We start from the raw sequence: 17,725 nt of genomic DNA on the forward strand, positions 1-17,725 counted from the left end.
TTGGATCCTCAGGGACACCCACAACACTGCTTAGGACTGCCTTGTAAGGGTATTTGAGACCAGGGTCTGAACCAAGTAGCTATTGTCCTCTTGAGTGATTGACCAGATGATCAAAAGTGTGTGTGTGGGGGGGGGGGGGAAGAGTCTGCTCTGGAAATTGTGATAGTTTTGGCAGAAAGTTTGAATATTGAACAATTTTGGGCAAAAGCTGCAGCCTTGGAAGCATCACTATGGTGCATCAGGTTCCTATTCTCCTTTGGAGATGTCTGCCTGGTTGGACTGCATCTCTCAAAATCCACCACGGTCTCTGTTCTGGGAGGGGGAGGCAGTGCATCATGGGTGATGTAGTCAGGCCAGGGAGCTCAGCCCATACAGAGGAACAAGGCACCATTTCCAAATTGAAATGTCCTTTTTCAGATCTCTCTCTTTTCTGAGAAATCCAAAACTTCCCAGAGAAAACAGCCACTTGTCACCACTATCTTGGCATTGAATTGAATGCTCTGTTTGCCATCAAAACCTGTTGTGACAGGACATCCTTTGACCAGCTCTAGGTGTTGATAGCAAGGAAGCAGTAGCACTGGTGGTAAGAGGTTTGGGACTAGATAAGGGGGCTTCTGCTCAGCCCCTCAAAACATTCTCCCTGGGACAAGGCAGCCTGACTGCTCCTGTTTTCAGGGCAAGCTCAGATTCCCTCTGGGCAAGCTCAGATTCCCTCTGGGCAGAACTCCCCCATCTCTTCTGTGGAGATAGCAGGGGGGGGGACCTCCTAGTGAGGACACTGTCCTACACAGGCTCTTCAGGGCTGAGCCTTCATCCTAAAGCAGGGTACAGACCTCACCCCTGAACAGCAGAGTTAGGTAAGAAAGAGACAAAACTTGTCATTCTCTTCCCCTCTCCCCCCATATGCAGGGGAACTATTACTCAGGTTGGCCCCAAATGGGCAGAGGGGCTCCCTGCTGAGGTGCAGCCCTTTCCCCCCCACAGAGCCCAATACTGCATCTTAATGGGGGAAGATCAAAACCCTCCCTGCAGTTGTTACCGACTCAGAGCACCCAGCTGGGCAGTGTTTCTGGGGGACCTGTGACCGGCAGGGAATGGTTAGTTCTTTGAGAGGTATCAGGGCCTAGTCCTACAGCTGAGTTGTGGAGCTTCTGGAAGCTTTGCTGTACCTGTAGCCCACAGCATGAGTCCAAGCCAAGGGGATGCAAGGCTGGGAGAGCCCCATCACCTCAGTTCCTTCCCTGAAACCCACTGAGGGAGGAGGGGACAGATCATAGTCTCTTACACTGGGACACTCACCCTGCAAAGCAGCCACAAGAGGTGAGGTGGCCTTTTCCTGTTCTTCCTGGGGACACCAGCAACACAATGGCCACCATGGTGGCTATAGAGGGTGAGAACTACCTCACTTATAGGCCTGCTCACAAACAAACTGTGCAGCCTGGTCATAGAATATCAGGGTTGGAAGGGACCTCAGGAGGTCATCTAGTCCAACCCCCTGCTCAAACTTGGACCAATCCCCAACTAAATCATCCCAGCCAGGGCTTTGTCAAGCCTGACCTTAAAAACCCCTAAGAAAGGAGATTCCACCACTTCCCTAGGTAACGCATTCCAGTGTTTCACCACCTCCTAGTGAAAAAGTTTTTCCTAATATCCAACCTAAACCTCCCCCACTGCAACTTGAGACCATTACTCCTTGTCCTGTCCTCTTCTACCACTGAGAATAGTCTAGAACCATCCTCTTTGGAACCCCCTTTCAGGTAGTTGAAAGCAGCTATCAAATCCCCCCTCATTCTTCTCTTCTATAGACTAAACATCCCCAGTTCCCTCAGCCTCTCCTCATAACTCATGTGTTCCAGTCCCCTCATCATTTTTGTTGCCCTCCGCTGGACTCTCAAATTTTTCCACATCCTTCTTGTAGCATGGGGCCCAAAACGGGACACGGTACTCCAGCTGAGGCCTCACCAATGTAGAATAGAGGGGAACGATCACGTCCCTCCATCTGCTGGCAATGCCCCTACTTATACAGCCCAAAAGGCCATTGGCCTTCTTGGTCCTACTTTCACATACTGCAGGGTGCTTGTATTAACCCCCCAGAATTGCTGCAGCATGCTGGGGTAGTCCCCCTGAAGGGGGAAGGAAGGCAGACAGCCCTTTAATAGCTTTGCTCTGAGCAGGCAGGCGTGCGTGCAGGCTGGCTGGGCACTGCAGGCTAGAAGGCTCCAGGAGCTGTAGGGAGAGCACATCACAGAATTATACAGCAGCCAGCTGGAAGAACAGGGGATTCCTTAGGGGCAGCATGAACAGACCATGTGCAGGCGAGTCCGCCCTACCTCTCATGTTAGAGAGGGAACACAGCAGAGTGGGAAGACTTCCTTCTGCCTCATACTTAATAGGGTCTCCACCATGGGCCAGGCAAAGCCCTTCACCCAGAGTGGGGCCCCTGCAGACTAGGTGGGACCCAGAGAGATGCCGGGAGGGAGGGGACTGCAGAGACCAATCTTTAATCAAGTTATGTAATATACAAGAGTTTAATTTGGTGCAGATTAGTTTCAATATTAAAAGGCTGATTGCTCAGACTCAGCATGTGAGCACATTAAATATATTACAGGCACTACAGGAGGAGGAAGGGAGCCCCAGAGCATCACAAACATACAAATAACTTACAGAACGCTGCCCCGCCCATGCTCTGATCTCCACAGGAGGCTGTGTCAAGGCTGTGGAAACAACTCAGGGGCTGGGGGAGGGGATTTGACAGTTAGAAAAACTAGATATTCAATAAAATCAACTTCCTAAAGGGTGCTGAGGGGCCAGTCTGGCCATGGCATAAAGATGCACTAGTTCCTCAGCAGTGGCCCCTTCTGTGGCCCCCATGCAGCTGACAGCACGTGGCAGCAGAGAGGTGGCCCAGCTGGTGGGAGGTAACAGTTTGACAGGAGGGTGTTGCAGAGGCCCCTCTGTCCGAGGCTGTAACAGTTTGGCACAGACACTGAGTCCATTACAGCCGGGTTCTAAGCAGAGGGCTTCACACGGGCAGAGCCAGACTTGGAGCTGAGCAGCTTCTCCACCATGGTGCGGGCGTAGCGTAGCCGGCTGGCCAACTCCTTGCAGCAGCCATGCTCCTCTATCAGGCTCAGCTTGTACGTGCGGAAGTCCCGTTTCTCATCGATGTACGTGACTGCCGCCATCAAGGGGCATAGGATGATTTTAGTGTGGTCCTGCAGAGAGAATGCATAGAGCTTGAGAGGTCCCTTGGCAGGCTGAGCCCACTGGTTCACAGCTAGCCACAGGGGTCCTCAGACTATCCTAGGTGAGCATCCCACGTGCACCCCAGCTGGAATCACCTCGCCTGTCTCTGCTGCCGTGGAGAAGCAGGACCAGGAAAGCACCGACTGCATTTCGTTCTTTTAAAAGGATTTCAGCAAGTGACAACAAAGGTAGCCAGCACCACATGGCCAGCCAGATCTGCACAGGCTACAGGGCAAACAGCAGCACTAAGGATTAATAAGGCACAATAGCCTTGATTAGTGAGCAATGCCAGGGAGTCTGGCTGGCTCAGATACTGGGAAAATGGACTAAGAGGCCTTCCTGTCCTGGGTCAGCTGCTCTGAAATCTGGCCTAAATTGTGACCATCTTATAGCACCATCTTTCTGCGTGTTACGATGGCCCCCAAAGTGGTTGGTGAGCTGCTGACACTGGAGGTTTTGCTCCTGCTACCACACAAGCAGCTGTCTCACCTGGAAGAAGTTGATCTGCACAGTGCCGTTGCTCAGGTGCAGGATGATGGCACTGCGAGTCCGGAACCAGGTGCGGAGGTAGGGGAGGCGTGCCAGCTCATCCCCCTCCCGGGGCGTGATGTTGGCTCCAGCCTTTAGCAGGTGCTCACTCATGTAATTCCGGAAGTATTTCAGTAGTGTTATCTACAGAGACAGCTACATGGGTTAGCAGGATGAGCTGGGCTGTGTGGGGAAGATCATACTTCTAAGGCAGTGTCTGCTTCCATAGCTGCATGGCCCAACTGGTTATTGTAAGATTGCCAGGTTATTGTAAGATGTGAACAAACCAGAACAGTGTACTTGGACAAGGAACCTAGATTGGTTGTTCTACCTGGCCTCACTTCATGGGTTTATTTTTTAGTCCAGGTTGTTCTCGGCATTGCAGAGAACTATTGTTAATATTTCGGTGAAACTGCATTCGCACTGGGTTTTTTTACAAAGTGGAAACTGAACCTGAACTGCTGCCAGCGCTCTTTTTTGGGGGGGAAGCAAAGACTTAGCCTCTTTAGCCAGACCCTAGATATGTGGATTGTGCTTGGTCTGCTTAGCTAGCCCTTCACAGCCCAGGTAGGTTTCCAGTTCAGACCCAGTTTGGCCGGGGAACAGGGAAAGGAGGAGGACACAGTTAATAGACAGTAGCTCCTAGCTGCTGTTAAATTTGCATCTCCAGAGTGACTGACCTTCTTAGTCAACGTAGAGGGGTAGGATCTCACAGTGAAGTAGGACTCCGTGCTGTTTTGCTCAATGTACTGTAGGCTGTCCCCATCGTTGTACATAATGAGACGGGTGGAGTCATTGAAGAGAACCCCAACGCTGTTATCGCACAGCTGGTAGCCTGGTTAGAGAAGGGAATGCATTAGATCTCCGAACACTGAAGGTCTCCAGGCTTGGGATACTATAAGCTGCAAGAGCGCCTTCGCAGAAGGCTCCCACTCTGGCTGACCATGGTGCCACTAAGTGTCTTGAGCAGTGCCTCTCAACCTTTCCAGACTGCACCCCTTTCAGGAGTCTGATTGGTCTTGTGTACCCCAAGTTTCATCTCACTTTAAAACTAATTGCTTACAAAAATCAGACATAAGAATAGGAAAGTGTCTCAGCACCGTGTTACGGAAACCTTGTGGACTCAGTTTTACCATACAATTATCAATCAATTGGAATATCAATATTGTAACTTGCGTGTCTGTGTCTAGCATATAGAATAGTAGAAACAAGGCCGTATGACATTAGTTTGTCCTGACTTTGCTAGTGCTTTTTATTTGCCTAGTTTTACAACAGGCTACATATTTAGAGGAGTTGATGTACCCCTTGGAAAACCTTTGCGTACCCCTGATTGAGAACCACTGGTCCAGAGCTCCTGTTTTCGAAGGACTATGTGGGGAAACGTCCCCTGCAGGGTTAGTCGTGTAACAAATGAATGCACAGTGAGCTTCCCTCTCCATTGTACTGCCCACCTCAGAATGCCAGTGCTCTCTCAGCTGGCCTCACTGGTCAGCACCTTCACACCAGGCCCCGCACCCCACCCCACCAGGTGTTCGCTGGGGCATACAGTGTTCAGTGCCTGCCCGGATGCGGATCTGAAATCCTATGCTCTTTAGACTGTAAGGGGTTGGCGCAGGATGTTAATGATTCCTTTGATCAGCTGAGTATTTTGTGCTGCTCTCACGGACGGTGACATCTGAGGCACTGCACATACACCCTGTTAGTCAGTTAAAGAACCAGCTACATCAGATGGACGATTTGCAGCCTGGGCCCTTGGATCTCACCCTCCCCTGGGAAGCTGGGGGAAGCGGCTGAAGTGAACTCGGCAGCTGACAATGCCAAGACGCTCCCTACCTAATCCGTACTTGTCCGAGTAGTCCACCCATTTGCTAACCCAGAAGATGGGTATGCAGGCAGGATCTTCAGCCTCCTCTGCAACAGAAATGGGGTTTGTTAAATAGCATTTGTAAAGCAACATGTGAAACCCTCAGCTGACTTGCTGGGTGTAAGGGGGAGCCAGGGGCAGGGCGAGGAGCTCCTCCGCCAACCCTCTGCTTTGAAGTTTTTAATCCAAGCACCTCGTAGCACATGGAGGCTCGGAGGTCAAAAAGCAGCACATCCGATCCTGTGCAGGGATCCTGGTGTGTGGCAGCCCGTCCCCGTGGCTCACCTTGTCTCACGACTGCCCTCTCAGAGGGTTTTGCTGCGTTGGCCACGCTCAGCTGCTGTAACATGTCCGCTAGGTGGCAGTCGACAGGCTCTCCCAGCTCCCGCAGTGCTGCTTCGTCTTCCTTTTCATGGGTTTTATCCAAGGCAGGGCTGTCCAGGCCTGAGCCGGAGGAGAAGAGCAGGGCGACAGCTGTATTAGTAGCATGAAGGCTAAAGCTGGCAGAGTTTCAGGAGAAGTTAGATTTACCTTCACACCAAGCTGCAGCAGTTTGCATGACTCGGCCCATAGGGCTGGAAGCAGAGACACCCATCTCTGCAATGAGCAGAAGTTCTGCCAGCCTCATCCTGTTGATGAGCCGCCTGCTCCATTAGAGCAGGATTACTGCAATTAACGCTGACGACCTTGTCAGCGTCCATGCCTCATGGGAGATGGTCTTACCCTGCTTGGGATACTAGTCACTCCCTCTAATGGGCAGGGGCAGGAAGGAAGAGAATGGAGTTAAGTGCTGCCAGGGGACACCATCTTCCCTTAGGCCATGAGCCTCCTGTGTGGTAGCAGGACACCTGGCAAATTAAACTGGCCTAAGGCCTGAGCTTGGATCGGGCATTCCCAAGTTATTGCCAAATGGGAGGAAGAGGATCCAGTTCTGCAGTGGCTGCCCCAGTGAGGCTAGAAGAGCAGCGAGCTCCCATCCTCACTCAAGCATGGCCCTGCCCAGAGCCAGAGCACTACAGAGAAGCAGGGAGGGCGAGGAACATGAGGCCTGACGTGTCCTGGGACCAGGATGCTCCATTCGCAGTATGTTTAAGATAACCCTCTCTCCATGCTGTGGGGGGATCTGTCAGAAAAGCAGTGACTGCTCCTGCAAGGGACAGTGCTGGATTTCCAGGACAAACATCCCCACATGAGCTCACTAGGCATAACCGTATGTCACCAAGGGTAAGCAGCAGGATATGGACCCTGGACTTCAGGAAAGCAGACTTCGACTCCCTCAGGGAACGGATGGGTAGGATCCCCTGGGGGACTAACATGAAGGGGAAAGGAGTCCAGGAGAGCTGGCTGTATTTCAAGGAATCCCTGTTGAGGTTATAGGGACAAACCATCCCGATGAGTCGAAAGAATAGTAAATATGGCAGGCAACCAGCTTGGCTTAATGGTGAAATCCTAGCGGATCTTAAACATAAAAAAGAAGCTCACAAGAAGTGGAAGGTTGGACATATGACCAGGGAAGAGTATAAAAATATTGCTCGGGCATGTAGGAATGAAATCAGGAGGGCCAAATCACACCTGGAGCTGCAGCTAGCAAGAGATGTCAAGAGTAACAAGAAGGGTTGGCAACAAGAAGAAAGCCAAGGAAAGCGTGGGCCCCTTACTGAATGAGGGAGGCAACCTACTGACAGAGGATGTGGAAAAAGCTAATGTACTCCATGCTTTTTTTGCCTCTGTCTTCACTAACAAGGTCAGCTCCCAGACTGCTGCGCTGGACATCACAACACGGGGAGAAGATGGCCAGCCCTCTGTGGAGAAAGAGGTGCTTAGGGACTATTTAGAAAAGCTGGACGTGCACAAGTCCATGGGGCCGGACGAGTTGCATCCGAGAGTGCTGAAGGAATTGGCGGCTGTGATTGCAGAGCCATTGGCCATTATCTTTGAAAATTCGTGGCGAATGGGGGAAGTCCCGGATGACTGGAAAAAGGCTAATGTAGTGCCCATCTTTAAAAAAGGGAAGAAGGAGGATCCTGGGAACTACAGGCCAGTCAGCCTCACCTCAGTCCCCGGAAAAATCATGGAGCAGGTCCTCAAAGAATCAATCCTGAAGCACTTACATGAGAGGACAGTGATCAGGAACAGCCAGCATGGATTCACCAAGGGAAGGTCATGCCTGACTAATCTAATCGCCTTCTATGATGAGATTACTGGTTCTGTGGATGAAGGGAAAGCAGTGGATGTATTGTTTCTTGACTTTAGCAAAGCTTTTGATATGGTCTCCCACAGGATTCTTGTCAGCAAGTTAAAGTACGGGCTGGATGAATGCACTATAAGGTGGGTAGAAAGTTGGCTAGATTGTCGGGCTCAACGGGTAGTGATCAATGGCTCCATGTCTAGTTGGTAGCCGGTATCAAGTGGAGTGCCCCAGGGGTCGGTCCTGGGGCCGGTTTTGTTCAATATCTTCATAAATGATCTGGAGGATGGTGTGGATTGCACTCTCAGCAAATTTGCGGATGATACTAAACTGGGAGGAGTGGTAGATACGCTGGAGGGCAGGGATAGGATACAGAGGGACCTAGACAAATTGGAAGATTGGGCCAAAAGAAATCTGATGAGGTACAATAAGGATAAGTGCAGGACCCTGCACTTAGGACGGAAGAACCCAATGCACAGCTACAGACTAGGGACCGAATGGCTAGGCAGCAGTTCTGCGGAAAAGGACCTAGGGGTGACAGTGGACGAGAAGCTGGATATGAGTCAGCAGTGTGCCCTTGTTGCCAAGAAGGCCAATGGCATTTTGGGATGTATAAGTAGGGGCACAGCGAGCAGATCGAGGGACGTGATCTTTCCCCTCTATTCGACATTGGTGAGGCCTCATCTGGAGTACTGTGTCCAGTTTTGGGCCCCACACTACAAGAAGGATGTGGATAAATTGGAGAGAGTCCAGTGAAGGGCAAGAAAAATGATTAGGGGTCTGGAACACATGACTTATGAGGAGAGACTGAGGGAACTGGGATTGTTTAGTCTGCAGAAGAGAAGAATGAGGGGGGATTTGATAGCTGCTTTCAACTACCTGAGAGGTGGTTCCAGAGAGGATGGTTCTAGACTATTCTCAGTGGTAGAAGAGGACAGGACAAGGAGTAATGGTCTCAAGTTGCAGTGGGGGAGGTTTAGGTTGGATATTAGGAAAAACTTTTTCACTAAGAGGGTGGTGAAACACTGGAATGCGTTACCTAGGGAGGTGGTAGAATCTCCTTCCTTAGAAGTTTTTAAGGTCAGGCTTGACAAAGCCATGGCTGGGATGATTTAATTGGGGATTGGTCCTGCTTTGAGCAGGGGGTTGGACTAGATGACCTCCTGAGGTCCCTTCCAACCCTGATATTCTATGATTCAAGGGCCAAGCAGGGTTTTCATCTGTAATTTACTCTCAACAGCAGCCTTCTCCCCCTCCCCACTATAACCCAGGGCTCTCTTGTAATTGCCAGACACTGTTAAAACCTACATCCCGCCCCCTCCCCACATCTTACCTTTGTTGAGAGTGGTAAGAGGTTTCCGTCCACTCGGGTCAAATCCACTGGGGGCAATTGAAAACCTAGGCGGGATGGTTAGACAGGTGGTGGGCAACCGGGTGGGGATGTAACCTGATGTGAAGAACTCATCATTCAACAGTTCGTCAATAGTAGGGCGGGTGGCAGGGTCAGATCTCAGCATCTTCTGGATGAGATTAGCAGCTACGGGGTTGATGTGCTGAAAGAGGGGATAGGCAGGGTTCATGAGTGAAGGCCAGGAGATAAGCACGACCTAGCACTGGTGTGCACAATGGATAGGTCAGCCCCACAACTAGTGAGGCTTTCCTGCTCCAAGCAGAGGTCATGCATGGTTGGGAGATCAGGACTTAAGTCTGGAGGAGCTGCGGAGGATTAGAGTTCTAGATGGCTATTTCAGGGTGAAAGCTTACAGTGCAAGTACAATTGGTGATTGCGGAAGGTTCTGACAGGCAGCAGCAGGGATGGGTTTGATACCCAGACCAGTTCAAATTCTGAGTCCAGCCACAAAGGAGAAGGAGTCCAATGGTAGGAAGGGAGTTGGAATCCCTTATGTGCCCATGATATCACCCAACAGAATATTGTAATGCATCTCTGTGCCAGTTTGGGGGGCTAGCTCCCCCCTCCCTTCCCCTGGGAGTTGGCCTTTCAAGTTAACACTCCCTGCATTAAGCCTAGAAAGGCTTAACACAAATGTAGATCTTTGTTTGGTGTCTCCTCATCTGTACTCAGGATGCTGGAAGCCATTTCCATGGTTATGAGCAGGCACCAGAGAAGCAATTTGGCTTCTGCACAGGATATCAGCTCTTTCACAAAGGTGACAAAGATCGACCAGGAGGACGAACCCTCCCCTCTGCAGCAGGCTCCGTACCTTGGGGATGTTATACTCATTCTTCTTAATTCGGATGTATGTTTCTTTTAGACAAGAGGTTTCAAAGGGTGGCTTCCCTACCAGGAGAGTGTACCTGCATATTTAAGATATATAAAAGCCCGTCACAAGGAGGAGACTGCAAGATTTCCCCCATGAGGTGTCTTTCGCAGTGGGGGAGAATCACCACACACCCAGGAGATGAAGGGCAGCAGATAATTGTAACTGAAATGCCAGTTCAGTTTCCAGTTCCCTGCTCCCTAAGGGAGGAGATTGGAACTTGGCACCCTCTGGAGGGAGTTCCAGCTAGTAGGTGGCACTTGGGACTTTAAAGAGAGAAGCTTCAAAATAACCTGCCCTATAACAGGAAGTTAGCCTGCAAATGCCAGTGGGTGCACATAGGGCCGGGTGCGCACACAACAGCTGGCAGGTCAAGTTAAGCAGAAAAATCACAGTGATAGTCTGATCTGAGGAATTTTCTGGAGGGAGTCAAGCCCCCGTCACAAAGCAAACGAGCCATGAAGGAAGCAGAGAATCATTACCATCTCCACCCCTTGATTACTGCCTTTATGGGAGTAGTCCTACTAGGGCAGCCTAATTTTCAAACCATTAATTTAAACTGTAACATTTAAGACCCAGTCCGGACAGAGATTTGAACCGTGTTAGCAGCATTATAGCTAGAGAACAGCACACAGCTGGGTCTCAGGCCAGTTAGTGTCTCAGGCCCGGTCTACGGGTAAAAATCTGATCAACCTAGCTACGTCGCTCAGGGCTGTGAAAACTGTCATGCCCCAGTGCTGTGGTTTAGACACAGCTAGGTCAATGGAAGACTTCTTCCACAGATGTAGCTAATTCACCTCTCCTCCGAGAGGTGGATTAACTCCATTGACGGAAAAACCCTTCAGCCAATGTAGAAAGCATCTGCCCTGTAACACCACAGTGGCTCAGCTGCAATGCCATAGCAGGGCCATTGGTGCATTGACAGGCCCTTAGTCTGCACTTAAGCAGGTCCTGGCTTGGAATTGGTCATGTTTGTTTCATAGCGTCTCCTTTAAGAAAAAGGCTCCTTACAATCTAAGAGTAACTTGAAACCAGGAACCGATCACGGTCTAGTTGACTGAGCTGGCTCATCTCAGCAGCCTTAAGCCCATTACATGCTGAAGGCCCAAGTTTAAGGGCACACAAACAAAAACTCAAGATGCGTCATAAAAAACTTACATAATGCAGCCGATGGACCAAATGTCCACTTCAAAGCTGTGTCCCTTCTTGCCCAGCACTTCAGGAGCTATATAGTTTGGCGTCCCACACAGGGTCTTCTTACGCTCACCATCATATTCTACTTTGGTTGCCAAGCCAAAGTCACCTTGAAAGAATGTTGGTGTCAGTCGGGGTTATGCACCAGGAAGACCAGCAGTTCTCAGGTGGTACCTTGTGGACATTCAGTGATCACAGACCTTGCTGCTGAGCCACAACTGGCAGAATTATAGGCAACATCCTCCAAATACTGAGTCTTAAACGGCCTGAGAGGCTGGTTTCAGGGTAGCCCGCTCAGAAAGGGGGAAGAATTCTGACAGGGGAGTTAAGAAGCTATCCTATGGTTTTGTGGCAGCAGAAGCTACTGCTCTCTCCGCTGTCCTTTCTACAAACGAGCCAGCGCTCAAGGGAGAATGTCCCAAGGGCTCTTTGCAGCAAGAGAGGAAGAGAAAGGCTCCCTGGGCTGACAGATTCCTGGACATGCTTCTCCCCTGCGCAGACAAATGGATAGGGAAGTGCCCTGCAGGTGTCCATACCTATTTTCACCTCCATGTCATCGTTGAGGAAGAGGTTGCCCAGCTTGAGGTCCCTGTGGATGACCCGGTTGCCATGCAGATACTGGCAGCCCAGGATTGTTTGCCGCAGATAGTACCGAGCTTCGGGCTCTGTCAATGCTTTCCTCCGCTTATGCAGCTCCAACAGGGACTGGGGGCCAGGAGAGAGGCAGGATCATGAGCACCCCCCAGCCGAGAGCCAGTTGTTCTCTCCCCCCCCCCCCCAATTCCATCCCATTTGTGTCCCAGGTGAGAGATCCCAACCCACCCTCCTGAAAACCAGGTATCCTCCCAGCCGCTTATCCAGCCCCCGGGGCAGGCCCAACCCATCCTGCCTCCCTCACCCTTCTCCCCCGGTGCCTGGGCTGGGGACTCTGCCCCCGCGGGCATCACCCCGCCCTCGCGCCACTGAGGGGAGAGGTGCCATGGGAAGGTTTAGGAGGGTCCCCGCGCCTTGCTGCTCAGGGCTACTGGCCCTTTAAGGGCTTGGAACGCTCAGACAGGGTGGAACGCGGAGACAGGTTCAGAGTTCCGGCCGGGCGCCGCCCGCATCCCGCGTGGAACCGGGCCCCGGCCCCGGCCCCTCGGCCCGGCCGCCCCGCCCCCTTCCCCAGCCCCGGCCGCCCGCCCCCTTCCCCAGCCCCGGCCCGGCCGCCCGCCCCCTTCCCCAGCCCCGGCCCGGCCGCCCGCCCCCTTCCCCAGCCCCTCGGCCCCGGCCCATGGGAACAGCGGGCATCCGGGCCAGCCGGGGCCCAGGGACCTGCAGCGGCCCCGAGAGCCGCCGTCTCTCTCCGCCCCGGGCGCGGGCCGGACCCGGCGGCGCGCTGGCGGAGTCGGGGCTCGCCCCCCGGAGCGCGCCCCCCGCCGCCCCCTCACCCTCCGGCGGCAGAGCTCCAGCACCACGAAGACGAAGTCGCCGTCCTCGAAGAAGCCCTGGAAGCCGACCACGTGGCGGTGCGCCAGGCTGCGGTGGATGGAGATCTCCATGGACATCTTCTCCTTCTGGTGCGGCTTCACCAGCAGCGACTTGGGCACGATCTTGCCCGCGAACACCTCCTGGCTCTGCAGCTCCGTGATCTCGTAGCACTTGGCGAAGCCGCCCTTGCCCAGGAAGCGGCCGCGCATGTAGCTCCGGCGGGTGCGGGGATCCACCAGCACCTTGGGGATCTCCTTGGCCGCCGCCCCGGCCCCGGCCGCCTTCCCGGGCTCCGCCGCGCCCGGCGGCTTCGCCCCCTTCCCGGCCACCGCGCTCATGATCCTGCCCCTGCCCGCGGCTCCCCGAACCCTGCCCGGCTCCCCGCGCGGCTGCTGCCCGGCCCGGCCCTGCGCCGACCTCGCCCCGCTCCGCGCCCCGCCGGCTCCGGGCCCCGCTCTCGCCGCCGCCGCCGCCCCGACACTGTAACAATTTCAAACCTCCAGCCGGAGCGTTACCAGCCCCCAGCGCGCTCCCCATTGGCTGCTAGGATTTAAAATCCAAGCCGCCCGCCGCTAGGCACCATGGGAACGCCCCCTCCCGCCCGGTTTAAAGGGACAGGCGCGCCCGGGCGCCGCGAGCCGCTTCCAGGACGCAGGGTCTCGCCCCGCGGCGTCGCCCCCGCGGGAAGCAGCTCTCCTGCCCCCCAGCCGTGCTCCAGCCACCGCCCCCCAGACGTGCAGCTCTAGGCCCAGCCGCTCTCCCCCGACATGTGATCCAGCCGCCCCCCCCCAATATGCAGCTCTAGCCCCAGACACCCCCTCCCACATGTGCTCCAGCCACCCCCCCCACCCCCCCACGTGATCCAGCCACCCCCCCACCCCCCCCACGTGATCCAGCCGCCCCCCCCCACGTGCAGCTCTAGCCCCAGGCACCCCCTCCCACATGTGATCCAGCCACCCCCCCACCCCCCCACGTGATCCAGCCACCCCCCCACCCCCCCCCACGTGATCCAGCCACCCCCCCACCCGCAGCTCTAGCCCCAGACACCCCCTCCCACATGTGATCCAGCCACCCCCCATGTGCAGCTCTAGCCCCAGGCACCCCCTCCCACATGTGATCCAGCCACCCCCCCACCCCCCCCACGTGATCCAGCCACCCCCCCACCCGCAGCTCTAGCCCCAGACACCCCCTCCCACATGTGATCCAGCCACCCCCCCCACCCCCCCCACGTGATCCAGCCACCCCCCCACCCGCAGCTCTAGCCCCAGACACCCCCTCCCACATGTGATCCAGCCACCCCCCATGTGCAGCTCTAGCCCCAGGCACCCCCTCCCACATGCAAAGCTATGAGATCAGCCTTCCCTTCCCCCGTTGAACTTTCTCAGCTTCCTTCTGGTGGGTTACAGGAGCCAGTCACAGGCTGTGGGCTCACTGAGGATGTGCTTCCTGCAGAGTAGGAGCCCTCTCAGTGAGCCACTCTTGCGGCACACACCTCACTAGGAGGACTTGCAAAAAGAAAAGGAGGACTTGGGGCACCTTAGAGACTGACCCATTTATTTGAGCATGAGCTTTCCTGAGCTACAGGACTTGGTTTCTCTTTTTTGTCATAGGCTCCTCCAGCATTTCAGGCCTTACTGGGGAACAGACATCTCTCAGCCAATAGTTTTCTTAACTTTTATTATTTCCCTTTGCCTACTGAGCTTATCAATACCTTGCTACTTAGGGACCCTCGAAAAGCCCCCTACACGGGAGGAAATTCTAAGAGTGAGGACAATTCAAAGGGAGATTCTAACTGTGGATAAAAAAAAAAAACACACCCCCTAATGAAATGCTACCTTGGTAAATAGCCATTTAACTAATGTGGCCTAGGGCCTGCTGGAAATTGACTGTTCCACAGCTCAGCCCTGGCTTCAAGTAGATTGAGGTTGGGTACTTTTGTTGATCATCATCATCTGTTTACCACCGCCCCACAGCCTATGGTAAGGCTTTGAAACAAACACAGGAGGAATCTTGCAGGGCGAGCAACCCCTTCTCTAGGCACCTCAAGCTGCAGTCGGGTGTTTAGCTGTCCGCACAGCCACAGCTGCGGCCTGGGCAGGGAAGGGATTTTGAGCTGGCCCCTGTGAAACTGGCCTTATTGCAGAGTCTTAGTAGATGTGACTTCAACAAATTATTCACAGAGGAACTTGGCATGCAGAGTCCCCCAACCCCCGTTCTTTAAAGTATGAGGTATTGGCTGCTGTTGAAGGATGAAATAGTCTGACATGGTGCAGCAACGTCTATTAATTGCCTGTTTGTTATTTGACAAGTTAGCGCCCAAGACCCAAATGTTATTCAAATGGATTGAATTCACATTTAAATAACTCCAGTAAATTCATTAAAAGGGGCAAGTCTAAGTCTTCAGCTGTGCAAGTTAAAGCCCGCAAACATTCTTTCCAGTAAGACTGAGGTGACCGTAAATTCGCTTGCTCAGGCTCCATATTCCCAGGGGAGGGAGCAGCGGCTACTGCGCACGAAGAGGCCGGGAAGCAGGGAGCTAGAGAACCGCGCTCCGCGGCCCGTGCGGACAGGGCTCTGCCCACGGCAGCCGGCGACACAGCGGTCAGGGCCAAGGCACTTAGAGACAGGGACTTGTCCACACAGTGATTTATTACAGGCAGCTAGAGTGGTCACGGAACGCAAAGAAACAAGTAGCTTAACACATGTCTGGGTCCCCTGACAGCGTCATTCCTGGAGCCGTGTTTTGGCGGGGGCCGCGCTCTGCAATACACCCCCTGCCCCCCTTCACCTTTTCACACACACCCCCAGCTGGCTCCATTTCTAGGCGGCTCTGGCTGCTCCCCTGGAGAAAGAGGTGCCAGGGGCCGCGGGGGCTTCGTTCCGTCCTTGCGCCCGGGGAGCTGCGGCGCAGGGTCACACATCGCCTGGGGTCCTTTGGCCGCGCGGCCGGAGCAGCTTCCCGCCCAGGGCCGCCCGCTGCAGCGCTTAGTTTGTGCCAGGCTTGAGCCCCGGCCGGCCGCTCCGGGCTTGCAGCACCAGGTGTGAGTGTAAACAAATCGCAGGAGCCCCAGCAGCTCCTTCGCTACACGGGAAGCCCTGCCCCGCCCTAGCTGGTAGCACAGGGCTGCTGAGCAGGCCCCTCCAAGGAAGGGGGGACGCGGTGCCTTTGTCCCTATGCAGGGAGGCGGGTGGTGGGACTCACTGCAGGACAAGAGTGGGAGCAGCTGGGCAGCTTTATTCGGATATTAGAAACTCAGCTGCCCTCAGCAAACCCCATGGAACAAGGTCAGGCCCCTGGCAGCTGCAGCCGGGGCAGGGAAGGGATTTTGAGCCCGCCCGTTTACAGCTCTGGCTTTAGGAGCCCTGTAACCTCAGTGACCGAGAAGGTTATGGAGAAAGGCAGGCTTTGGCAGAGGAGGTGTGAGCGCTCATCCTACCGCTGCCGAGATTGGGAGACCCAGAGCGGCATCCCCAGAGGTCCGGGACAAGCTAACAGGAGGCAGGGAGCTGCCTTTGAGGCTTCCCTTGCCCTCCGAACCCAGCAAAAGGGAGAGAGAAAGCCACAGCCTCCTCACTGTCGCCGGGCTCGTTGCTCGGCTCCGACACCTTGCTCCCGAAACTCTCCGGCTCGGCCAGGCTGGGGTTCCCCCTGCCCGGAGCGCACAGCCCTGGAGAGCCGCCCGTGGGCGCACGCGGGGCACAGGAACACCCCGAGCCTGCTGCTGCCGGCGGGGACCCCCCCTCTTCTAGCCGGCGCCTGGAGGCGGGGTACATGGGGAGCAGAGCCCGCTCCTCCCCCCGCTGGCAGGCGGGGAACAATCCCAATCGGGTCACTCTCAGCGGGCGGAGCGGGAGCGCCCTGCAGGCAGCTCCGGTCCGCTCCCTCCAGCTGCCGGGGGACCCCCTCCCGCCCGGCTCTGGGGCCCGCCGGCCGCGGCACCCCGGGGTCCGCTCTCAGCCCCGCCGGGCCCTAGCAGACCGCGCAGCTGTGGCTCTTGCCGCTCCGGCGGGGCGGCTCCTTGGAGAAGGTCTGGGGCCGGCGGCGCTGCAGGGCCGGGCTGAGCCGCCCGGGCAGGTTGACCTGGCTCAGCAGCTCCTGGAAGAGGCCGACCACGTTGCGCCCCTGCTTGGCCGACGCCTCCAGGCAGGGGCAGCCCCAGTCCCGCTGCGCGGCGGCGATGCGCGGGTCGGGCTCGCCCGGCGCCAGGTCGCTCTTGTTCCCCACCACCACGAAGGGCACCGCGCCCCGCTTGGCCTCCAGGATCTCGTCCCGCAGCCGCTGCACCTCGGCGAAGGAGTCGGGCTCCTGCAGCGAGTAGACCAGGGCGAAGGCGTCGGCGCGGCCGATGCAGAGGCGCCGCATGGCCGGGAAGCTGTAGCTGCCGCTCGTGTCCAGGATCTCCAGGCGGAGGCGCAGCCCGGAGCCCGCCTCCAGCTCCAGCTGGTGCAGCTCCTCCACCGTGCGCCGGTGCCGCGCCTCGAACGTGTCCTGCAGGAAGCGGCGGATCAGCGCCGTCTTGCCCACGCCCGCCGCCCCGAAGAGCACCAGGCGCACCCGGGCCTCGGGCGCCGGGCACAGGGCCATGCGGGGCGTCCGGGCAGCGTCCGACTCCTCCCGGGGGCAGCGCGCTGGGACCCTCTCGCCGCCAGACCCTGCTTGGCACCTGCGAGGAGCCGCCCGCGCCCGCCCTTTATAGCCGCCCGCCCGGGGCTCCCGCCGGCAGCCAATCCGCCCGCAGGGGAGGCGCTCGGGCCGGACTCGGCCGGGGACAGTCACCTGTGGGCCCCGCCCGAGGGCGAATGTGAGCGGCTGCCGGGCGGCGGGAGTGACGCGGGGTGGGGGGCATGGGACGGGGGGCGGGAGTGACGGGGGACGGGGGGCACGGGACGGGGGGCGGGAGTGACGGGGGACGGGGGGCACGGGACGGGGGGCGGGAGTGACGCGGGGTGGGGGGC

At 55.9% G+C, this 17,725-nt stretch overlaps 2 protein-coding genes across 2 annotated transcripts; both read right to left on the minus strand.

The window, feature by feature from the left end:
• Positions 1-2,531: 2,531 nt before the first annotated feature.
• On the minus strand, positions 2,532-13,360 carry PLK1 (polo like kinase 1). The gene is made up of 10 exons (XM_073361626.2): positions 12,730-13,360; positions 11,836-12,004; positions 11,264-11,408; positions 10,049-10,142; positions 9,160-9,379; positions 5,924-6,082; positions 5,608-5,685; positions 4,455-4,609; positions 3,736-3,918; positions 2,532-3,215 (listed from the first exon to the last, which is right to left on the minus strand). The coding sequence occupies exons 1-10, from the start codon at positions 13,105-13,107 to the stop codon at positions 3,009-3,011; spliced, it is 1,788 nt and encodes a 595-aa protein (XP_073217727.2). The 5' UTR covers positions 13,108-13,360; the 3' UTR covers positions 2,532-3,008.
• Positions 13,361-15,399: 2,039 nt separating this feature from the next.
• LOC140918045 (ras-related protein Rap-2c) lies at positions 15,400-17,473 on the minus strand. The gene has a single exon (XM_073361627.2). The coding sequence runs from the start codon at positions 17,352-17,354 to the stop codon at positions 16,740-16,742; it is 615 nt and encodes a 204-aa protein (XP_073217728.1). The 5' UTR covers positions 17,355-17,473; the 3' UTR covers positions 15,400-16,739.
• Positions 17,474-17,725: the final 252 nt, after the last annotated feature.

The sequence above is a fragment of the Lepidochelys kempii genome, chromosome 10 (genome assembly GCF_965140285.1).
Source record: "Lepidochelys kempii isolate rLepKem1 chromosome 10, rLepKem1.hap1, whole genome shotgun sequence".
In the NCBI taxonomy this organism is placed as follows: Eukaryota; Metazoa; Chordata; order Testudines; family Cheloniidae; genus Lepidochelys; species Lepidochelys kempii.